Source organism: Schistocerca piceifrons, chromosome 9 (assembly GCF_021461385.2).
Source record: "Schistocerca piceifrons isolate TAMUIC-IGC-003096 chromosome 9, iqSchPice1.1, whole genome shotgun sequence".
NCBI lineage: Eukaryota > Metazoa > Arthropoda > Insecta > Orthoptera > Acrididae > Schistocerca > Schistocerca piceifrons.
This window is the reverse complement of record NC_060146.1, coordinates 17,001,872-17,025,882: the sequence shown is the minus strand read 5'-3', so window position 1 is coordinate 17,025,882 and position 24,011 is coordinate 17,001,872. Positions and strand designations below refer to the sequence as shown.

The 24,011-nt window shown below is 42.0% G+C and overlaps 1 protein-coding gene across 1 annotated transcript in view; it reads right to left on the bottom strand.

Annotated features, from left to right (window-relative positions):
• Positions 1–24,011, bottom strand: part of LOC124717157 — a 98,789-nt gene that overhangs the window by 28,027 nt on the left and 46,751 nt on the right. Inside the window, exons 4-5 of the mRNA XM_047243926.1 lie at positions 18,516–18,563; positions 4,585–4,647 (exon numbers count right to left, since the gene is read on the bottom strand). Coding sequence (XP_047099882.1) covers positions 4,585–4,647; positions 18,516–18,563 — 111 coding nt within the window. The remainder of the gene's footprint in view (positions 1–4,584; positions 4,648–18,515; positions 18,564–24,011) is intronic.

Sequence of the window (24,011 nt, the reverse complement as noted above, 5' to 3'; positions counted from 1 at the left end):
ACAATAATGCAATTAAGAATGATTTTGAAGAATTTGCAGAAAAATATAATTTCCTGCTGCAAAAATGATTTGTAATTTCACTAAAGTGATGACAACAAGAAAATAAGTGAAACTACATAAAAATGAAGGATGATGTGTGTTTTTATACAAATACTGGATGATGCATCAGGTTGGCTGACAAAAAAGAAAGTGTCAGCGGTATCACCTACCAAACCTCACTAGTGTTTCAAGCACCCTGCTTTGTGGATGATGTTGGGAGGCCGTATCAATAACTTTGACTGCACAATTCCTGGAATTTACAGCTGACATGATGTGGAAACATCAGACATCATCTTTAAAGGCTAAAATAGTGATAAACTTTCTCTATGCATTGGCTTGTACTTGGTAGGGCATTTATCCCTATACCGATTGCTAGCGTCACCTCAATTTGATCGTTGCGCTGTCTTTCACTACAGTGGCATTGAGTCAGCACTCACCAAAGTAGGCAAAGTACAGAACTGCTGTATTAGAATTTGTCTTGGACTAATGCTTTCAACATCGAAAGTTATGTCCTCTGAAGCAGTGAAAGAAATGCCTCTCTGTTTTCTGGCCCAGTACTTTTCACATAAAACCAAATTCTCCAGCTTGCAAATATTCAGAAATTAACTGATCTACAGAAGCTCCTTTGTACCAGTTATGATTTTTCTACTGGAACAAAGCATGCTGTGAAACAGTAAGTGCTATTCTGTGGGAATCCTCACTCCCCTACTGCCCAGGTCACAAATGAACCATGACTTTGTAATTCTTTTTCTGGGCTACTCACATACTGATACATCTATTGACTCCCCAAACAAGAAACAGTGATCACTGATAATATATTCATGACAACTTTGCAGATGCAGAGTCTAGACGTGAGTAGAATATTCGATGATAGGTCAAAAATAGCCTGGAATGCCTTCTTTTCTCCTGATGTTGAACCAGTGTCCGACATGTGCAACAGGACCTGTTGGAAATTTAGGCAAGCAGCATTGCGAGTTCAAGATGTGTTCTAAGGATAACTACCATCTATGCTATTCAGAAAAGCTGGTATTGAGGAAGAGTATTTACAAGAGCTGGCCAACAAAGACCCATTGATTTTTTCCTGTAGCTTCTGCGATAGTTTCCTATGTGCACCATGAATATTTGAAAAGAGTGGGTTTTTATGTATAGTGTCCATAGGCAGCAGTACTCTTATAGCAATAAGTTGGCAGTAATGCTCTACTTTGTAATACTTTTTGTATTTTGCTTATCGAACAGTGGAGGTGATGCAAAGGATACAGACTCTGAAACTTATGAAAAGCTGCAGCAAGCACATGACGAAGATGCAATGCCTTGTGCAACATTGTTTAAGTGGTTCACGGACTTCGATGGAGGTCAACTAGTCTGTCTTGCAAGGTGGGCTTGGTGTTTTGGATTCTGCTGTGACAGAAGTCACCATCAACACAGCTGCTGTGACTGTTTGAGAGGATCAGTGGATAACATTATATAACTCAGTGAATTGTTGAGAATTCCATATGGTAGTGTTCTTAACATTATGCACAATCATCTCCATATGATCTGTGTTTATGCCTGTCGGGTGCCACATCTGTTCGCCCCCGAACAAAAGGTTGTGCGAACAGAGACAAGCCATGAGGTGCTGAGTGTGGTGTCACCGCCAGACACCACACTTGCTAGGTGGTAGCCTTTAAATCGGCCGCGGTCCGTTAGTATACCTCGGACCCGCGTGTCGCCACTGTCAGTGATTGCAGACCGAGCGCCGCCACACGGCAGGTCCAGTCTAGAGAGACTCCCTAGCATTCGGCGCAGTTGCACAGCCGACTTTGCTAGCGATGGTTCACTGACTACATACACTCTCATTTGCAGAGACGACAGTTTAGCATAGCCTTCAGCTACGTCATTTGCTACGACCTAGCAAGGCGCCATGTTCAGTTACTAACAGATAATATTGTGAATCACGTACCGTCAAGAGCGACGTTCATCATTAATGGATTAAAGTTAAGTATCAAACTAATTACGTCCGCTTTCTGAATTCTAATTCCTTGTCATGTTCCAGACCTCACGTAAGTATAGTCCTTCCCTCCTCATGCCAGCCTGTGTGAGCTAAAACGCGTGCATTTCGGTCTCCTCTAGTAACACGGTGTTGGCTCTTCTGCCAACACAACACTGAGTCTCTTTGTTGTTGGAAGGGAATCGAGTGTGTGTGTGTGTGTGTGTGTGTGTGTGTGTGTGTGCGTGTGTGTGCGTGTGTGTGTGTGTTGGGGATTATGGGCGCTCAACATCGGAAGGGAATCGATTACCACCACTGATACATCATACCTTTTTCATTATGATCCTGAAGGAAAATGACACAGAATGGTGTGGAAATCACCAGGTTCTCGAACACTAAAACGAGGTGAAAGTTGCTCCATCTGCAGTGGAATCGATGGTGATCACATTTTTTTTGACTGTCATGGAACGATTTATCAGTATGCAGTTCTCCCTCACACTTCTGTTACAGCAGCATATTATACATCAGTATTGGCTAAACTGAATAAGCACATTGCAAGGAAATGACCAGAACTTTCTTGGACTGAGTGGCAACTTCATCATGAAAATGTGTGTCCTCGTGTCACAAATCAACTCTTGCAGTTTCTGGTTCAATTCAGCATTACCTGTGTACCGCATCTGCCTTATAGCCCTTGATCTCGCAGCCTGTGATTGCCCTCTTTTTTCATTCCCGTCACTAAAGTCAAAGCTTTGGGACATTCAATTTGAGAACTCTGCCTTATAGCCCTTGATCTCGCAGCCTGTGATTGCCCTCTTTTTTCATTCCCGTCACTAAAGTCAAAGCTTTGGGACATTCAATTTGAGAACTCTGAACCAATGATCGAGTAAAGTGAGACAATTCTAAGGACCTGATGATGAATGGCACGCGCCGCGTGTTCGAGGACTGGTACGGATGTTATACAAAGTGCATTCAAGTTGGAGGGAAGTACTATGAAAAATATCTTGTAAACAGTGAAATGACATAATAAACATAACACAAAAAAAGAATCAGTCTGAGTCTCTGTTGATCAGCCCTCGTAGTTGGCACAGGTTACGAAGTGTCCTTTGGATACAAGCACACTGTGCTTGGCAGCATGTTCTAACCCTATTAGTCTACTGTGCTCCCAGCCACAGTTTAGTGGTAGCCATTTACCGGACTGGGCCGAATGGCTGGCTAGACGTCACACCCACCTAAATGGCTGTCCAGACGTTACAACAGAGCTGGTATATGACACAAATGCTTTCACAGGTCATACTGCTCATGTTAGGGTGGGACATGTGTGTGATGGGAATCAAGTAGGACAAGCTGGTTGAGTGCATAAGACAGATCTCAGTCCCTGTGTCCTTTTGATGCCTCTCCCTCTCTTTGAGCCATAAGTCTTTCTTCCTTCGTGGCTCCCATCCCTCTCCTCCTCAATTTTCTTGTCACCCACTCCACCAGATGCAACTCCTTACCCCATCAGTGTGGTGATGTAGTGCTATGGCCATGATAATGTAGCGCTCTCTCTCTCTCTCTCTCTCTCTCTCTCTCTCTCTCTCTCTGTGTGTGTGTGTGTGTGTGTGTGTGTGTGTGTGTGTGTGTGTGTGTGTGTGTTTGTGTAGGGGGGGGGGGGGGGGGGGGCAGGGGGTTAGGCATGTGTGTATGCGTGCGCATTTTAGCCAGTCAGTCTGGAGGGAAGACATCGTCCCAGTCTTGGTTTTCCACAGTATTAGGATTCACAGTTATCTAGACTCAACTAAATCATAATGATTTCACCATATGACTGCTCTTTATTTCCTTCTGAGTACACTACAGCTGTTTGAGGATCATAAGCATTTTCATTTTCAAGTGATCTACAATCATTGTTTCAAAATTATGTCCGAGTATGTGTTGTCAGTGAAAGTTAGGAACAATTGCAGTACCTGTTTAATGTAATGAACAGTAATGAGCACACATTTTGGATTCAGAGTGAAGTAAAGGAAGATGAAACTAAGGATAGTTAGCAGAATTAGAATAGAGAGAAGCTTAACATAAAAATTAGAATCTAAAAATAACATGTGACAGATGAAGCAAGGAGGATGTAAAAATCAAACATGTAGACGCTAAGAGGGCATTCCTGAATGAAGAAAGTCATCTAGTATCAAACATTGAAATTTATTTGAGGCACAAATTTTTGAGAAAGCAGAATTGTATACTAATGAAACATGGACTGTGGGAAAACCGGAACAGAAGAGAATCAAAGTGTTTGAGATGTGGTGCTACAGAAATATTTTGGAAGGTAGGTGGACTGATAAGATAGGGAATGAGGAGGTTATTCACAGAATTAGTGAGGTGATGAATGTGTGGATAACACTGACAAGAAGAAGTGACAGGATGATGGGACACGTATAAAGACATTGAGGAATAACTTCCCTGCAGCTAGAGAGAGTTGTAGAGGGTAAAAACTGTAGGAGATGGCAGAGATTGGAACATATCCAGCTATTGCTTCTATTATGACATATCAACAAAAGTACCAATTCTACAAAAATATATGGCAACTTTTGTATGTTTGTATTACTTACAGGTTCTTCCTTTATGTGCACTGCATCATGTGGAGAAGTGATTTCTTCCTCTGACACGCCATCCTGTCCAGAAAGAACAGCAGTTACACATTGAATGTGCAACAAAGCATGCATAACGAACTAAAACAGTTATCTGTTTATGGGAGGATGCCGAAAAGTTCCTGGCATCGCTGCCCTACAGTTGAAATAAAACAACAATTGGCGGTTCATTTGGAAGTTTGTAATCTTAACATGTAACAGTGTAAATATCAGGTGTTAATTATTGATACAATGTGTACTGTTGCAGCTGATAACCAAGATGGCAAGGTCACAAGTAAGTTTGTCGTCATGGGAGTAATGAGCTGTTATGAAGTTTCGTTTCTCAAGTTCACAAAGGACATTCACACTGAGATGTCAAAAATACTGGTTCCTATAGCACTGCAAAGACTTTGACATCTAGTTTCAAGACTGACCACTGAACACAAGCCCAGCAGTGGTTGCTCTCAAACTTCACTAGATATTGCAACATTGGATGCTATCCTGTCCTTGAGACGATTCTTCAGGACCTACAAATATCTACCAGAAAGATAGCCAAGATGCTGGACATCTCCTGGGAGCATGTTTTCATTATAACCACAATCCTAGACATGTGCAAGCTTTCAGCGAAATGGGTGCTAAATCGTATTTGAACTGTGATCAGTGGAAGGAACACAGTGAGACACTGAAAGTCATTTTGAAGCTATAGAGACCTTTTTGGCGAGGTTAGTGACTGAGGATGAAACCTGGCTTGACATTTGTGACTCTGAAACCAAGGAACAATCAAAAGAATTGTGTTACATTTGGTCCCTATGGCTGGAGGAGTTTCACACTCAGTAATCAGCCAAAAAATGATAATGTCTGTTTTCCAGGACAAAGATGGAATTGTGTTGGTGGACTATTTACCTTGGGGACCTACAATAATTGGACAATATTACACTATCTGCTGGATCAGTTGAGGGAAGCAGTTAAGAATAAATGCCAAGGGAAGTTTACCAAAGGGAATCCTTTTGTTGCATGACAACATCGTGGCTGCCAAATTGATGATCCTAGACTTGCAACTTGTCAACCATCCTCCCTATGTGCCAGGACCTAACCCCTTTGGATTAAAATCTGTTTCTAAAATTTGAAGAAACACCCGAAGAGTAACTATCTTCAGGAGGCTGCTGAGTGCTGGTTTCGCGACTGAACACGACTTATTTGCATGGACTAGAAAAGGCTGCAACAACAATGTTCCAAGTGTATCATTCACAGGGGAGAATATATTGAATAAATGAGTACCTTAAAAACTCTAGCTATACCCTTTCTAAGCAAAGTCAGGAACTTTTCAGCATCTTCACTTATACTCTTATACTCATAAATTAAGGATAATCCTGATACATGGTGAAACAGCACTCTGGTTTGCAGGTTTAAATCACCTCGGAGTATGACCATAAGGTGCATGTTCACAGATGGGTCCAGGTATAGTCTGAACACTGATTCTTGCCGGGTTTTCCATCTGGCGTGAATCAGGAACCAGATACAACCCCTAATGTCCTTGAAAGGGACCTGTATGGAGGTCGTGGTTTGACGGTGTGGGGTGGGATTATGATTGGTGCACGTACACCCCTGCATGTCTTTGACAGAGGAACTGTAACAGGTCACGTGTATTGGGATGTCATTTTGCACCAGTATGTCTGCCTTTTCAGGAGTGCAGTGGGGTTCACACCTTCCTCCTCGTGGATGATATTGCACGGGCCCCACAGAGCTGCCCATCATGGAGGGAGTACCTTGAAACGGAAGATATCAGGTGAATAGAGTGGCCTGCTGTTCTCCAGACCTAAGTCCCATTGAGCACATCTGGGATGCTCTCAGTCGACGTACTGCTACACTTCTTCAAACCCCGAGGACACTTCAGGAGCTCCGACAGGCACTGGTGCAAGAATGGGAGGCTATACCCCAGCAGCTGCTCGACCACCTGATCCAAGGTATGCCAACTCATTGTGCGGCCTTTGTACATGTGCATGGTGATCATATCCCATATTGATGTCAGGATATAGGCACAGGAAACAGTGGCGTTTTGTAGCACATATGTTTTGGGATGGTTTTCTCAACTTATCACCAATACCGTGGACTTACAGATCTGTGTCGTGTGTGTTCCCTATGTGCCTATGCTGTTAGTGCCAGTTTTGTGTAGTGCCACATTGTGTGGCACCACATTCTGCAATTATCCTTGATTTATGAGCATGAGTATATTTCCACTAGCTACAAATGAAGTTACGCTTCTCTCATAGTAGAAATGCTAGGAATACTAACATTGAACTACTTGTTGCAGACTTCAGTTCAAAGACTGGTTTAATGCACCTCACTGCACTAGTCTCTGTACAGTTACTATAGTCTACATCCACTTGAACCTGTTTACTGTAGCCAAGCCTTGGTCTCCACCTACAATTTTTCTGAACACCCGTACTACCCTTCATTGCCATATTAACTGATCCTTGATGTCTCAGGCTGTGTCCTATCAACTGATCGCTTTATTTAGTTTAGTATGCAGAAAAAAGGACATCAATGGATTTAGTGCACTAGTGCACTACAATTTTTTTAACTCCTCGTCACTGTTACCTGCCTAGTTTAGGGTCCCCACAGTTACATAATGTACACCTAGCAGGTATGAAGATTCTGGTTCCACCTTCAATGCACTCTTAATCTCTTCAGTAACTCTGTTGTGTCCCAGGGCTTTATTTAGTTCAGATTTTTTTCTGACTTATTACACACCTGTGAGGATCACTTCACTTAGGACCTGTGGAGTGAACTTAACATATCTCTTTTTTAAAATGTCTGTTACATATTTTTTTGTATTATAGACATTGTGAGCATCCTGTACACTCAATTGTCACAAATAATGGTTATTTTTTTTGGAAAATTTTTTGCTGAGTTAATTCTTTCTTCTAACTGTAAGATTGATGACAACTGACAGTCGCAAAGCACAGTTAGTTATGTGTGCAGAGTGAGAGAAGATTACCGTTGCTTGAGACAGTGTTTGGAGCTGATCTTTGGTGTTGTCATAAATTAGTAGTAGTGGTAGCAATTTGTAGTTTTAAGTTTCATTCATAAGTAGAGAGATTGCAGTTGGCTGAAATGTTGCTGCACAACATCTGTGTTGGAGCACACTGTACTGCTGATTATGGTACATTTGAGATGTTTAGTATTAGATTAATTAGTTGCTACAGCAAGAACAAACATAATTTTTGGAACATAGTTCTATATAAGGTGACATTTGAGATACTGGCGGAGTACAGATTGTACGTAATACTGAACACATGGACTGAACAACAGTAATTCAGGTTACAGAATAGGTTGGGCTCTTGTTTGCGATCACTTAAATAATACTGTTTCTTTGGGCCCTCACCAGAGCACACCGGGGAGCACCAGAGAGACAAAGCAGGTGGCCTCTATAAGCAGGCCTGTGAACTGTATAGACGCAGGATATCTGAAATCACATGCACCAGGAGGGAAAGTATTCACTTCGCCCTTACAGGGGATTGGAAAACCACATATGTACATAAAAACACTAGGTACATAAAGATACATGGTACAGAAAAATGCATGGTAGAGAAAAAGAGGACACTGGTGCTGAAAAAGCACTGGTACCATGAAAAAAGCACTGATTCCAGAACCACTGAGCTTACGAGTCATGGAAAACACCAACGACAGCGCTGACGTCCATTTTATTGCTAGATGATGCTGTAGCATGTGGCGGGCTGTCACCAGCGTGTAAGGAAGTAAGTGATGAGGGGTCAGGTTGGCATGAGATCCCACTCTCCACCTAATCTCACCTGTCTTGTGAGAGGCCACAGAGCAAAACCAAGGACTGCATCTCCATAAGTGATGTCCTCATCGAGGCCAGTAGTCGGTGACAGGGCATCAGCGGTGGGCATCTGATACGACAGCTGCACAGGACCCAGCAATGGAGGTAGCTGCGGCTGTAGCATCAGCTGCAGGGGGAGCTGCAACCAGTGACGACAGTCGAAGAGGGGGACACAGGTAGGAACTCCAGACAGCGATCTGCCAGGCAAGGACCCTCACTATCATGCGAACCCGACCACCTGCGACTAGGAACAGGTATCGATGGTGGAGGAGGCAGTGGGCCCTCCAGACGGTACAAACTCAAAACGTGGTCTAAAGCAGCTTCAGGCGACTTCCCAGATACGTATTTCCTCCGTCCAAGTGTTAAATATCCGAATCGTGCGACCGTCCTCACCATTAGATTCAGGATGAAACGAGTGAACTGTGAGATGGTGAATACCACTAAACATACAAAAACATGCAAATTCTCAAGAAACAAACTGGGGCCAATGGTGCACAGAAGTCCCTCAATTGTAAAAGTTTTAGACAGGGCCTAAACAGTGGCCACCACAGATCTGGATGGACAACATGCCACGTAGAGAAACTTGTAATAGGTGGCCACTACAGTGAGCCAATAATGATTTGGGAAGGGCCTAGCAAAATTGATGTGTAGATGCTCCACGGGTGCTATGGTGTCAGCCAGGGGAAAAAGACACCTGTGGGGCCACCTATTTCTGAATGCAGTGAGTGCAATGCCCAGTCAATACACATACTGGCAGGCCAACGACTTGAAGCGGTGGCGCAGGGGGAGGGGGGGCGGGGGAGGCGTCCTACATAGTTACAAAAGAACCCCATCAAATGAAGATATGTGGTGTGAGAGGGAGAAGGAATTATGCAAGGGATCCGAGGCATGGCGCAAGGGTTTTTCTGGCCAACCGTGCTGCACACAAGAGAGGATATGACCGAGTACAGGATCTGTGGCAATGGTCAATGCCATCATGGCACTAGTGACGGAAAAACCATCGACTGTGTTCCGGTTCTCAGTGTCTAAATAGAAAGAAAGCAACTCGTCCTGATCGAACGCTGGGTCCAGCCTGATCACAAGGCGAGATAAGGCACTGTTGTTGGTGTGTGGCACTGTTGGATGGTAATGGATCTGATAATGATAACGGGAGAGGAAGGGAGCCCACCACTGCAAATGATACACTGTCTTGTCCAGTATTAAAGCCAAAGGGTTAAAAAGAGCAACCAGGGGCTTGTGGTTCATGATTAAATAGAACTTGGAACCATACAAGAGGACATGAAATTTGTTGAGGGTGAGCACCATCACTAAAGCTTCCTTTTCAATCTGAGAATACCGCTGCTGAGCAGAAGTTAAAGTCTTAGAAGTGTAAGGCAATGGGTCATTCAGACCTGTCCTCTTATATGTGCACCAACATTGCACCAAGGATGCTGAGCGGCATCTGTAGCCAACACAACATTCTGACCTGGCTAAAAAGTGGCCAGATATGGGGTGGATTGAAGCTTAGATTTAAGCAAAGTAAACACTCAGTTACCAGCTGGGGACCATAAAAAAAAATCATGTTTCCACAAAAGTGCATGCAGGTGCTGAGCAACAGTGGATGCATACAGCAAGAACTAATGGTAGTATGTACTTTACCTAGAAATGTCTGCAGTTTGTGGGGCGGCGGGTGGAGTTAAATGTTATTATTTAAATGTGTTTGAATGTAGAAACACTGCATTTCCCATTATTTAGAATGTTAATTATGCTGTTTTTCGCCGTTCTCAACACTGGCTCTCTAACTACAATATTGGCAACCAGAAAGTGATTAGCAAAACGTGAAGCCTGTAATTAGAATTCCTAGTGCCCACTTCATCTGACAAGGGAACCTCCCGTCGCACCCCCCTCAGATTTAGTTATAAGTTGGCACAGTGGATAGGCCTTGAAAAACTGAACACAGATCAATCGAGAAAACAGGAAGAAGTTGTGTGGAACTATGAAAAAATAAACAAAATATACTAACTGAGTAGTCCATGTGTAAGATAAGGAACATCAAGGATAATGTGAGCAAAGGAGTGCCGTGGTCTTGTGGTTAGCGTGAGCAGCTGCGGAACGAGAGCTCCTTGGTTCAAGTCTTCTCTCGAGTGAGAAGTTTAATTCTTCATTTTCAGTTTATGTGACAAACTCTTATGTTTTCATCACTTTTTGGGAGTGATTATCACATCCACAAGAAAACCTAAATCGGGCAAGGTAGAAGAATCTTTTTACCCATTCGCCAAGTATACAAGTTAGGTGGGACGACAACATATTCCTGTCATGTGAAGCACATGCCGTCACCAGTGTCGTATAGAATGTATCAGATGTGCTTTCCTGTGGAGCAATTGGTTGACATATGACCTTGCGATCAAATGTTTTCGATTCCCACTGGAGAGGCACGTCCTTTCGTCTAGTAATCGCACGGTCGCACGCTTTTGCAGTGCGGTCACAAAGCACAGACACTAAACTTATTACAGTGAACAGAGACGTCAATGAACGAACGGACAGATTATAACTTTGCGAAAATAAATAAAGTAAAATTTTCGTGCGGCGAAAGTCTTGAACCAAGGACCTCTCGTTCCGCAGCTGCTCACGCTAACCACGGGACCACGGCGCTCCCAACCTCACATTATCCTTGATGTTGCCTATCTTGCACATGGACTACTCAGTTTGTATATTTTGCTTATTTTTTTCATAGTTCCACACAACTTCTTCCTGTTTTCTCAATTGATTTGTGTTCAGTTTTTTAAGGCCTATCCACTGCGCCAACTTGTAACTAAATCTGAGGGGGGGTGCGATGGGGAGGTTCCCTTGTGAGAAATACATTTATAGCTACAGATTACAGCTCTGAGGAATTACGAGATTGTCTGGGATTCATAATCAAAAACCATTCTCTCTAAAATGTTCACTATATTCTGAAAGTCACAGACCAAAAAGAATCCACACAATCTAACTAACAGAGCAGTTCAGAGTCTAATGCGCTGATGCCACTATAACTGTCCAAGTTAAATATTTAAATGAATGCTCGCCATAATTTGATGATTAGGTTCATCAAACGCCACGCTAAATAATGGTAGAATGTCTGTCCCACGGCGGCACGTGAAAATACGACATACGCAAACTGAAGATATATCATTAAAGTCATCCCAGAATTAACACTTCTCTCGAAAATGATTTCATGGTTACGCGTATCCTGAATAACTTAATACGGCATCCAAGGCTGTTTGTAGCAATGATACCGACGCGACGCCGACTCCCGACACAGATGGCGTGTCATTCAGCGTCTGGAGAGAACTGAGGCCTTTCTTCCTCGCGCAGCGTTCTTATATATAAAGCCGCGGTGCGGACGGCTAAGGGAACGCCTGATCAAATCGGCTCTCCCGACTAGCCGCTGGGCTAGTAATGCACCACATTAAGTTACTGAATAAATCATAGCTTCTTTTGCTGATGGCCGATGAAGCTCTCAATTTAAATGTGCATTCAACACACAGGTAAGTAATCATAATAAAAGTTTGACGTGGCTAAGTTAAATATTTTGGGCGAGAGAATTAATTTAATTACACTGCACGCAGTAGACGAGCTCTGAACTGGCCCTTTGGAGATACGCTATCACTATAGTTTTATAGGTATTCAAACGAAACTTCTCACATCCTTATGGTGATAGCAGATCTCCATTCTACTTAAATATAAACATCCTAGCCTTACTTATTAGCCTACTTAATCTATCTTGCTTCCTTAAGTTTTAAGACGAAAACCAGAAAATCATGAATTTCCACTAAAATTTTAATTTGTGAAATCCAAAGTACTGTTTTTATTAAATTATTATGAAAGAGGAATCTAAATATAAATTTTTAATTCTCTAGCTCTTTTCTGTTGCGCCAATGATTTTTACAGAAAAACGTCCAAATTTCGAAAATGGTTAAAGTTATCGAACTGATATTCAACACATATTAATTTAGTATTACTCTTGACATGCTAGAAATGTTTTAGGTTATTTGCTTGATTTTTAAAGTATGGCGCAACATTTATGACGTCAGAGCTAGTTACAACAGACTGGCTGGCACACAATGGAAAGACTGATGTGAATTTACTACAGTGTGAGTAGGCTGCTTCCCTACAAGTTCCTTAACAGAGGTCAACCATGGCAAAGTTGCATGTGTATCAACATTATGATGCAACAGCTTCGCCCCTGTCTGAGAAACCTTGAAAGCTAGGTACTTAACTGACAGCTGAAAATATATTGTCTAGGTAACTGACAGAGGGGTTGAATGAGCAACTTCCAATATCCCCCCCCCCCCCCCCCCCCCCCAATGCAGCAATCTGATTGCCTACAACCTGTGACACTTCAAACAAGTGTGCTATATTGAGCACATCTGTATGTGTCTGATTCTCACACTGAACTGCTCTCTCGCGGACTTCCCTATTCAGAGCCAGACGAATAATAACATTGTGTGCCATGTGATCAGTAGATGCTGGTTACTAGTGACAAATTTACGATGGCTCAACCCTTTTAATTCTGCAGCCCAGGCTTTGTAAGATTGGTTTGGATGTTTCTGAAACTGTCATAGCAAGACACTGAGAGAAGCTTTCACATTTCATCAAATGGAGAACAACTGATGAATGCATGCTGACAGCCAGGCAAGAAAGAAAGACCTACACCTGTTTGCATTGCCGATGTGAAAAACCTGGAAATGTTGGCATAATCGTGTCTCTTAGGAGTTCCAATGTTCAGCTGACTCATCATATGCTGGAAGGGGTGACAGTTGAACTGACAGAAGAATACCTTGCCACGAATATGCAGATGCCACTTGATTGAGAGCAGTGGCTGGAGCCTGCAGCTCTTCTGTAAAAGCTTGCTGCCAGGCAATGATATGTTGGAGTATTTCTTCCACTGAGACTGTGTCAGTTGATGGAGCATTGACACTAACATGTGGAGAAAACATAGCTGTCTCTCATCGCCAAGTTTGTTATAGCAAGAACAAACACGATTTATGGAACATAGCACTTTATAGAACAACATACACGATACAATGAAGTACGGGTTGTACGTAGCACTGAACACATTGATTGAACAACAGTAATTCAGTTTACAGAATAGGTGGAGCATTCATTTGTGATAGCTTAAATAATACTATTTCTTTGGCAGCTCACCAGAGTATGCCAGGGAGCCGAGCCAGGTGGCCTCTATAAGCAGGCCTGTGAACTGTATGGATGCACAATCTCTGAAATGGCACATGTCACAAGTGAAGGTACATCACTAGTCATCTCAGAAAATTTGGCTGATTTACACTTTCAGTGCGGAAAGATTTATTGGAAGTTCTGGCACACAGGTGATAGACATTATGTAGTCTGTTATTTGGTGTTCATGTAACAAATGTAAATTGTCTACATTACTGTCCAATGCTAATTAAGAATATTTTGTAATGATATTAAATCAGAACAGAGACTTTGACCTATTGTATAATAAAGGACCAAATACGATGGACTACGAGATGAGGATTAACAAGACACGGCCATTTTGATAGGAATGTCAGAACATGTTCTACTGTCTACAGGATCTCCCCACTAAGGATCTTTGGAACAAAAAGTATATCTAATTAATGACCTCAGTTGCTTTTCGACACTACACATATAATGTGTGATAACATTGACAGAAATGACAAACAGTTATCACCACAATGTGGTACATCATGTTAAGTTCTAGCATACCATTTAAGTGATACATCACAGAACAGTAAGAGCATTAATGTACTAATCACAATGCACTTTGGGTACAATAGCGTTGCAAGCAACTGAAGCTGATTTCTTACTGCCATCCTAATGATGGCCTGAAGTGATTTCGGGAAAACATGCAGTGTTTGAGACTAGTTTATGGACAGGGAATGATGGAGATGGAGAGAGGGGGAGGGAGGGGGAAGTAGGATGGATGTGGCCTCATCATGGGAAATGTTGAAGCACACAACTGAAGTGACTTAGGGAACAACGGAAAATGCAGATCTGGATGCTCAGATAAATTGAATCTCAATTTATTATGTTGCATTTTAGAAATTTTTCACGCTGCAGCAAAGGAAAGAAGCCGACAAATTGTTTGGTGGTCACACCCAAATGCTACTAGTGTTCAACTGTCACTCACTTTATCAAACTTTTAATTTGGCGTCACTGAGGTCTCTTTTACTGATCTTTTCAATCAGTGTCTGGGCAATGTAATTACGCAAACTGCATAAGTTTGAGATTGGTCACTGGCCTCTAAACAATGCCGTCAGTCAACGTTCTTGTCAGTCTGATGGTAATCTGATGCTAGTTGGCGGAATATAATTTCATTATCAACAAGAAAAATTTTCTATGCACCATTTCACCATTTCTGAAGCTTTGTCACTAGCAAGAGTGATAAATATAATATTATTTAATTTTTTAAATATCAGTAATATTATAATCCCTAGTTTACAAGAAAGAAATGTCAGCACCTAGTTTTAAGGCAAGCAAAACCTGCATCACTGCTACAGTATACAGAAATGTTACTGGAATGCATAGGCTACACTTCCTGATTACATGAAAGTCTACAAATCTGCAGTGGTTTCAGGGACCACATAAAACTGCTTGTCACCTACAAGTATCAAAAGAATTCGTAGATGGATACAAGCATTTTTACAGAATGGTATGACACTGTATTTACTTCTGAGGTCAAAAAGCATCAACATACAACTGGTGGTTCTTAGCAATGTTTTGTTTTTGATCGATAACACCCCAAGTCTTCCCTCAAACCTTTCAATGAAAAGAGAAAATGACAATTTTAAGGTTGGTCTTTTTACTTTTTTTCCCTCCTAACATTATTTCAGCCCTCCAACAGCTGGATCAGGCAATCATTGAAATTTTCAGTTTGTATTATAGAAAGGCATTTCCACGTGTGGTTCAGATTGGGGAGGAAAGTCAAAAAGCAATTGAGGATGAGTACACTGAAATTAACTTGAGGAACACTGCGTACCATGGCAGCAGAAGATGGGGCTACTGTGGAGGACACCACCGTAGCAAACAATTGCAATAAGCTGCTCCTACCATATGAGATTATCACCACAAGTGAAGACCCACCAAACAGCCAATTTGTTTCACAACTGCCTGGGCTGATTAAAGAATCTTCAGGATTTGAAGACTGTGACCACAAAAACATTCAAGACTGGATGGAATGTGATGCTGGTGACCCTGGTTATCAGTTACTGAGGGTATGAAGTCATTGTTAGTGACATTGAAGACCAACAGCCTTGCAACAACAAAGAAGAACCTAGTAACAACCATACTGTAAAAGGACCATTCAACGACGAAGCTTTTAACAGCCTTGAGATGGCTATTAAGAAGTTTGAAAAACAAGAAGAGTGAGATGTTGTCCAGTTGTTGTCTTTAATCAGATGTGCTGATTTAGAAGCAAAGAAGCATGTCTCAGCTCTGACACTAAAGTCAATTTTGGAATTCTTTTCATAAACTGTACGGCTACTATAACATTAAATGACTAATTGATGTAAGGTATGTACAGAATTCACAATACATATAAAATATATCCAGTTTTTTGTTTACCACATATATCTGTTTCTTTGTTTCATTTTGGTCTCTTGATAATGGCACATTTTCTCCACAAGGATTGGTTATTCAATGAATCAGTCATCTGAACACCTCCAGTCCCGAATTGTTTTGGATAATGGATGCTCTCCTGTACTTGCATATTGGGATAGATAAGAAAATTTTGCATGTTAATCATATCCCGAAATATTTTCCTCTTGCTGTGCAATAATTGGCTAAAATTTGTACTGATACCTGGAAGCATTTTTAAGATGCAAGGGATGTTATGAATAGTTCACTCTTGCTGTATTGTTTACACATGTAGACAGAAGTGAGTGCTACACATAATTAATTTCCTCGAGAGTGGACATGTCCTCCCAAGTTTAAAGAAAAAAAGTATGTGTTGGCTACATGTCATATGCAGTAACGTATAATCAACATTGCATCAAATGTAAACTTATAGTGACTCCTATTTTTCATTGCAAACTATTCAAATTTGGTGTGGTGGGTTACTTAATTTTCATATATCACCATAACTATGACTATTAACAAAAAGATAGGCAGTTCACTATCAAGCTGACAAATGAGGCTATGATTTACCACATATTTTCTTTAAAACCAGCGTACTAGTGAAAAGCAACCAGTGTACTAGAGATATCCTATTGATTGCAATGCTGCTTCACCTCAACTGGCAGATTAACAAGTGTGTGCTGTGTCCACCAGCAGATGCATGTAATAGCACTTAGCCGTGTGGACTGCCAGCTTTCTTTGTGCTCTCACACTAGATTGCATTACACCTCCGATACGGGTGGAAAAATGGTATCAGAAGTAGTCATAGAAATAATTATTGGCACAAGCTTACTAAATGTTGTAGCTATTTACAAAGGATTTGGAAATACAAATATAGATGTATTATCTAGTTCAAAGAAAACAATGTGTAACAGTTAAAGTTTGTCAGAATGAATGATCTTAGTTCGGAATGTATGTTTCAATAAGTAGTGCCATTTGTGCTGTTTTGCAATGACCTAGAAGCTAGAGCCCCATCTTTTGTAGGCCGTGCCCTAACTGAACAACATATTTGGGCAAAACAAACGACCTACGCTCACAGTTACACTGTTGCCTTACCTCTGTCCTATAGCTCACAGATCACTGCAAATGTCTAGTCTGTGATAAACTGTTTGGACTGCTTCATATAGGCGTATAGATTTGTGGCAATTAGACTGATGTCACAGTGCAATTTTTTTAATACTTCATTCAATTTTTTTTGGTTCTAATTCTTGACACTTTATAAACAATAAATAAAGTTAGCCCGTATCTTGTGATCTTTGATTGACATTTGCTTATGACTTTTCTAACACTACACCAGGAAAAGTCACTGGCGTTATCAAAGATGCACCGTCCATTGCTAGTGGCGGACCACTAGCAATGGAGTGTGAATCTTCGGTAATGCCAGCTACTCGTGCTGGCAAAATGTCAGAAAAATTGTAGAACAAACTTAGGATGCAGATTCCAAGACAAAAGCCAACACACAATATGTCAGCAACTGGCCATGAAAGCCAACACAATTTTGAAATAAATAAACTGCGTATCTACTAACCGTACATATGAAAGATACAATGAAAAGACTGTTTCACATTTAGCTTTTGGCAAAAGCCTTCTGCAGAAAAGAAAACACACACGCATTCACACAAGCAAGCATATCTCTAGCATACATGACTGCCATCTCTGGCAGCTTGGACCAGAATGCAACTGTCACACTGAGTGGCAATCTGGAGTGGGGCAAAGAAGAGGGAGGGATAGCAAGAGATGAATGGGAAGAGAGAAGAGCACTGTTTAGTGGAACATACAGGAACTAGATGCAGGCATGACATAACTGCTAAGTGCAGCATTGGGAGTCTGTAGGGGAGGGAGATTTGGTGTGGGAGGTGGGGGGGGGGGGGGGGGGCGGGGGGAGGGAGAGGGGAGCAGAAAAGTAGAGAAGCAAGGGAGAAGAAAGATAGGTAGGGGTGTTGGCAGAGGGCAGGACACAATGAGGGTGTGGGGACATGAAAGGGAGGAGGTGACAGAACAGAGGCAGTGGAAACTGTTGGTGGAGGGTTTGGGGACAGTAGGTTGAGGATGAGATAATTTGGGAGCGGATACTGTGTTGTAAGGATATCTCCCATTTACGCACTTCAGAAAAGCTGATGGAGGAGGGAAGATCCAGATGGCCCAGGTTGTGAGCTCGCAACTCAGGCCGTCTGGTTCCTCCCCTCCACCACCAACTTTTCTGAATTTCGCAGATGAGAGTTAGCCTTACGACACATTCTCCACAGCCAAAAGCATCCCAGCGTGTCTACAGTAACCTACTGTTCCCAGCAAAAAGTTAACCAACCAACTTTTTTTTTTTTTTTTTTTTTCAAAGTGACTCTTATATAACTTCATGTCTGTCTGTCATACATTATTAATTATGGCAATTACATCTACATTAAATAGACCAGAATATTGCAAATAAGGTATCACTTACCTCTTTCTTCATCTGTAGTGGGTCACATACATCAGAATCTTCAAAAATCTGCAAAAATTAATGTGGCTTATATTAATTTACCTTCATTCCAACATACTAGTATGTACATACACAAATAAATTTGTATTTATAATTCCTATTCTTAGTCTGAAAATCACACGATATAAGAAACTGGTGGCTTTCAAAATAATAAAAGTAAGACCTTTTATCTCAAACTCAATGACAAGAACATATTAAGCGCTGTGCTTAGAAAATACGCTTACTCCCTTACTATGTGTTATGTGCTATTCATCGTCCAAATAAAACACACACTTTGTTTGATACCTAAAACCTTACAAGATGCAAGCATATTCTCTTTCCTACATCTCTGGTAGGCTATGTCAGAAACAATAATGCTGTTCCTTCAGGCTCAGTAACAGCATGCAGCTATGAAGTGCCATTTTTTGTACACATTTTACCTTTTTAAAAATCAAGTGAAATCAAACCTGTTTGGATTCACTACACAATCTGTTCAGACCAATTTTTTGAAAACTGTTTAAATAAAAAATTTGTCTTTTTTTATCTGATAGTTTCATTTTGCAACTCGATTCTGAAATGGCTATATTTTAGTTTGTATTGTATAGAACTGGGGACCTAGAAACGACAGAGAGGCTTCGTCCCCATCGTAGCCCTCAGTGGTTCACAAACCCACAACAGGATACAGCAGTCCATGTCACCCCACCGCCGCCCCACACTGAACCCAGAGTTATTGTGCAGTTCAGCCACTGTGGACCCCACCGGAAACGTCTCACACCAGATGGGTGTAACCCCAATGTTTGCGTGGTAGAGTAATTATGACATATGCGTATGTGGAGAAAGTGTTTGTGCAATGATTGCCGACACAGTGTAACTGAAGCAGAGTAAGGGGAACCAGCATGCATTCACCAAGGTAGATGGAAAACTGCCTTAAAAACCATTCACAGACTGGCCGCCGGCACCCTGGGCCTCAACACTAATCCGCTGGGCATATTCGTGCCAGGGACCGGTACGCCTTCCTGCCCGGAAAGCAATGCGTTATACTGCACGGCTAACCAGGCGGGCCATATTTTAGTTTAGTCATATATCATTTAACACACAGAAATTAAATCAGCTGCCAAACTCAAGTGAAAGACTTTGCTGTTAGAAATCTGAGCACTTTGTGGAACAGTGTACTTTCGGTCAAACATTGCTGCAAGTAAAATCTGTCTAACATATTCCCACTGTATAGCCTTTCACAAACAAATGTACGAATCCAGCAAAGGCACAAATGGATACAAAGGAAGTCTCCACCCCTCTAATCCAGCTGTTGAGCATGCTCTAAAAGGAGCTGAGTGCCTACTACTGCAATTACACACATAACATTTACTTGCTCCCACCTAAACTACATTTCCTAGAACTCCAGATATAGGAACTTGTCCTCTAACATATTTCCTCCTCCCGTAGATTTCCTGAACTTTACCATATTAATGACAGATTTAAAGAGAGCATTAGATAATAGGTAACAGTGAGGGGAAAGTAATACAACAGAAGATGGATCAGTAGTTTTGAGTGATGAAGTAGTGAAAGCAGCAGAGGGTGATCAAAAAGGTAAAAAGACAAGGCCTCATATAAATCATTTCATGAAACATGAGATATTGAATTTATCGATAAAAGGAAAAAAAATATCAAACTGCAGCAAATGAATCAGACAAAATAAAGTAAATATGCCTACAAAATTACAGGGACATGGCAGGCCAAGTGGCAAAGTGGAAACATGTAGAGGAGAAACGTAATGCTGTAGAAACATACATGGCTATAAGAAAGAAAGTAGTCACTTATAAGAAAAACTGAAGAAACTGTTGGAGAAAAGAAGTAGCTGTATCAGTATCATGAGCGCAGATAGCAAAACAGTACTGAGCAAGGAGGAGGAAGTTGAGGTGTGGAAGGCATACATACAGGGTCTATAAAAGGGAAACAAAATTGAAAAAAAAAAATTATAGAAAGAGAGAAGGAAGCAGATGAAGATGGTATGGAAGACTTATTGCCAGAAGAATTTAACACAGCACTGAGAAACCTAAGTTGAAATAAAGCACCAGGGCTACCCGACATTCCCTCAGAACTATCCCTAGGAGTTCCAGCAATGATAAAATTGTTCCACTTGATGTGTAAGATATGAGACACAGGAGAAATATTCTCAGACTTCAAGAAGACTAATAACCTCAGTACCAAATGAGGCAGATGCTGGTAGGCGTTAGTATTACCAAACCACCAACCATACAGAAAAATTCTAACATGAATTATTCACAAAAGACTAGAAAGACCAGCAGAAACTGACATGGGAGAAGATCAATTTGTTTTCCAGAGAAATGTGGGAACATGTTAAGCAATACTGGCTCTATGACTTATTTTTAAGATGGATTTGAAACAGACAGACCTATATTTACAGTATTTCTATATTTACATAAAGCTTTTGATTATGTTGACAGAAATACATTCCTTGAAATTTTGAAGCTACCAGTAACAAAATACAAATAGTAAAATAGCAAAAGGATTTACAGAAACCAGTTTTTGGAAACCACTTTCTGTTACAGTCAACATTACCAAGGTTCTCTGTAAATCTACAAATGCTGTAAATAAAGGTTCACCTTTTTTCAATCTATCTTTTAAGATGTCCTGTCTCACATGTTCCTACATTTCTCTGAAACTCAAATTTATCTCCCTCCCCTCTGCCCCCAAATTTGCCTCTGTCAGTTGTCTCATTTTTTTACTGATAATTTGTGCTATTATTCTGCAACCATGACTTGTTAACATTCACACAGGTCTTTGGTATTGGAACAAGTCTAGGGTGGTTTGCTTATCTCATACATTCTACATAGCGAATAGTTTTGTCATACCTGGTTCTCCCAAAGGTCTTAATAATTCTGAGGGAATGTTCTCTCCTCTAGGTGTCTTACTTTAGTATTTCTCTCAGTGCTCTGTTAAACGTTCCTTGCAATATTACACATGCCGTGTCATCTTCATCTACTTTCTCTTCCGTTTCAGTAACATTGTCTTTGAGTTTATTTCCTTTATACAGATAGCCTTTTTGTACACACCTTCCACATTTCAGCTTACCCTTCTTTGCTTGGTCTTGAATTGCCATCTGAGCTCTTGATATTATACAGCTGCTTCGCTTTTCTCCGATGTTTCCTTTAATTTCCCTGTATATGACATACTCATTCTTACTGCTCCATATTTGCATGTTTTGTCAATTTCTCTTTTTATGTATGAACTCAGTTTTATCTGCTTCACTTACTGTGTTATAATGTTCCTCCCCCCCCCCCCCCCCCCTATTTTTCAGATTCAGTAGTTCATTCCCCCCCCCCCCCCCCCCCCCCAAGGAAATTGTATTAACCATTGACTGTAGAAGTTATTTATTTCACAATTGCAATTTCAGTCTTTGGGCCATTTTCAAGTGGTACTGCAAACATTTATGCTTCAGCACATGCCAGAGTTTAAAATTCTTCGACATGTATACAAGCCACTGTCGCATCGATAGGTCATATTGACCACGATTAACACCATCTTTGGACTCTGATTGCTCTGCCGAGCCACCATGTTAGTTTTTAGTTCTGGTCTGCATCGCAAGCTGTGTACACCTATATGACTTACTGCGAAATATATATTTATGCGGAATTTAATGGGGATAGTTATTGCATTCAACCAATAATTGTATCCCGTTCCCATACTGGTGACCCCGAAGTTTCTACGTCTTCCGCGACTTCCGCAGTGGGTGTTGTAAATCAATAGGTTATGTGCCCAACGCCATGGCTACCTCAGCCAATACTTTGTTTGAAGATTTGGAAGCACAACAATGATCGTCGGACATCTTCATTCCTTCGCCAACGACCGGTTCCACATTAATTCATAGTGATTCACGATCTCCAGCCACATCAACTTCAAACTTTGTCACTCTACAATGGCTGAGTGCTACGCTACTAACACAAACAATGGACTTGGGTTTTGTGTCGCCGGACTGGGCTCACCAACACGTGAAGTGAATAATATTCAGAACTGTGTACTTACTGATCGATCATATAATGCTCAAAGTGATCTACATTCGCACACATACTTTGACTCCCAACAGACTGCAACAACAACACCGCCATTATTGCAAAATGCACCTGGCCACTATCAACTGTGACCTGTTCCAGTTTTGCCTCATTGGCAAAATAATCAAGAACATTTTAGTGCACACAATTCTCCACGCTCACTTAAGAAGAACTTAAACTTTGGTCACACAAGTTACTGCCACCCCCCCCCCCCCCCCCACTTGCAGGGGGCCCCGGTTTCGGTTGCTGAGCCACTCGCCTCTCTCACAGCACCGCCTGTGTCTGCCGTGCCAGCATTCCATGTTATGTCCAGAGTGGCTCAATACAATTCAGTACCTGTAATCCCCGGTCCAGTTTACGGGACCCCTGCACGTATTGCGCAACCACTCATTCCTATGGTACTGGCTGTGCAAGCCACATCATGTTTTCACGACACGTCAAGGACAATGCAGCCCGCCGTTGCTGTGGGCGTGCCTGCCAGTAACACACGTACGCCTACTGTGCCGGCCCGCTGTACGGCCTCTCCTACCACGGACCACCCGGTTTTCCAAGGGACACCGAAGCCACCTTCGTCTCCTCCCCCTGGTCGTCTGCCGAAGCTGCTTCCTTTATACGAGGACAACCCTGTATCGTGGTGTGCCCTTGTCGAGCATCTTTTCGAGTTGCATCACGTGTCTAACAACAACTCTAAATTCCTGTGTCTCGTCACGCACCTCCGTGATCACTTAGACTTAATTTGCGATCTACTCCTCTCGCCACCGCCGCCACCGAAGTACGAGTCCACGAAAAAAACAATCGTGGACTGACTCACCTGCTTACCACAAGAATTAATCATCAAGATCTTGTACGAGGAACATCTGGGGGACCGGACTCCGTCACAACTCTGGCGTCACCTTCAGTTGCTCACGAGTGAGCATACAATGCCGGACGTCACTCAGTGGGCGGTATGGTTCGCCAAATTGCCTACCGACCTACAGATTCACCTGCTACTGCATTCCTTCGAGTCTATCGGCTCTGGTCTCTGCATCACATACCAGCTGTACGGATTCCTATGCCAGCTCACCACTCACCACTGTTCGCCACAACTGCTCCTGTTTACCTGCTGTCTGCTGCCAGGCACAGCTCACCCCACATCCAATCCACACTTTCTACACCACCTGGCAGTATCCGCTTGCTCTCTCCACTGTCCAAACATTCCAGGATTGCCCACACACCGTATGTGCCGGTATACGTGCCAGAACAAATCGACAAGGACAAGCCTCCTCCGCTGCTGCAGTCACCATCACAACCACCACCACCACCACCACCACCACCACCACCACCATCTGTACTGCTGGTACCACAAGATTTTCGGCGATAATCCTAAGAAATGCCAGTTACCTTGTCAGCACCGAAGCCGACCGTAGGA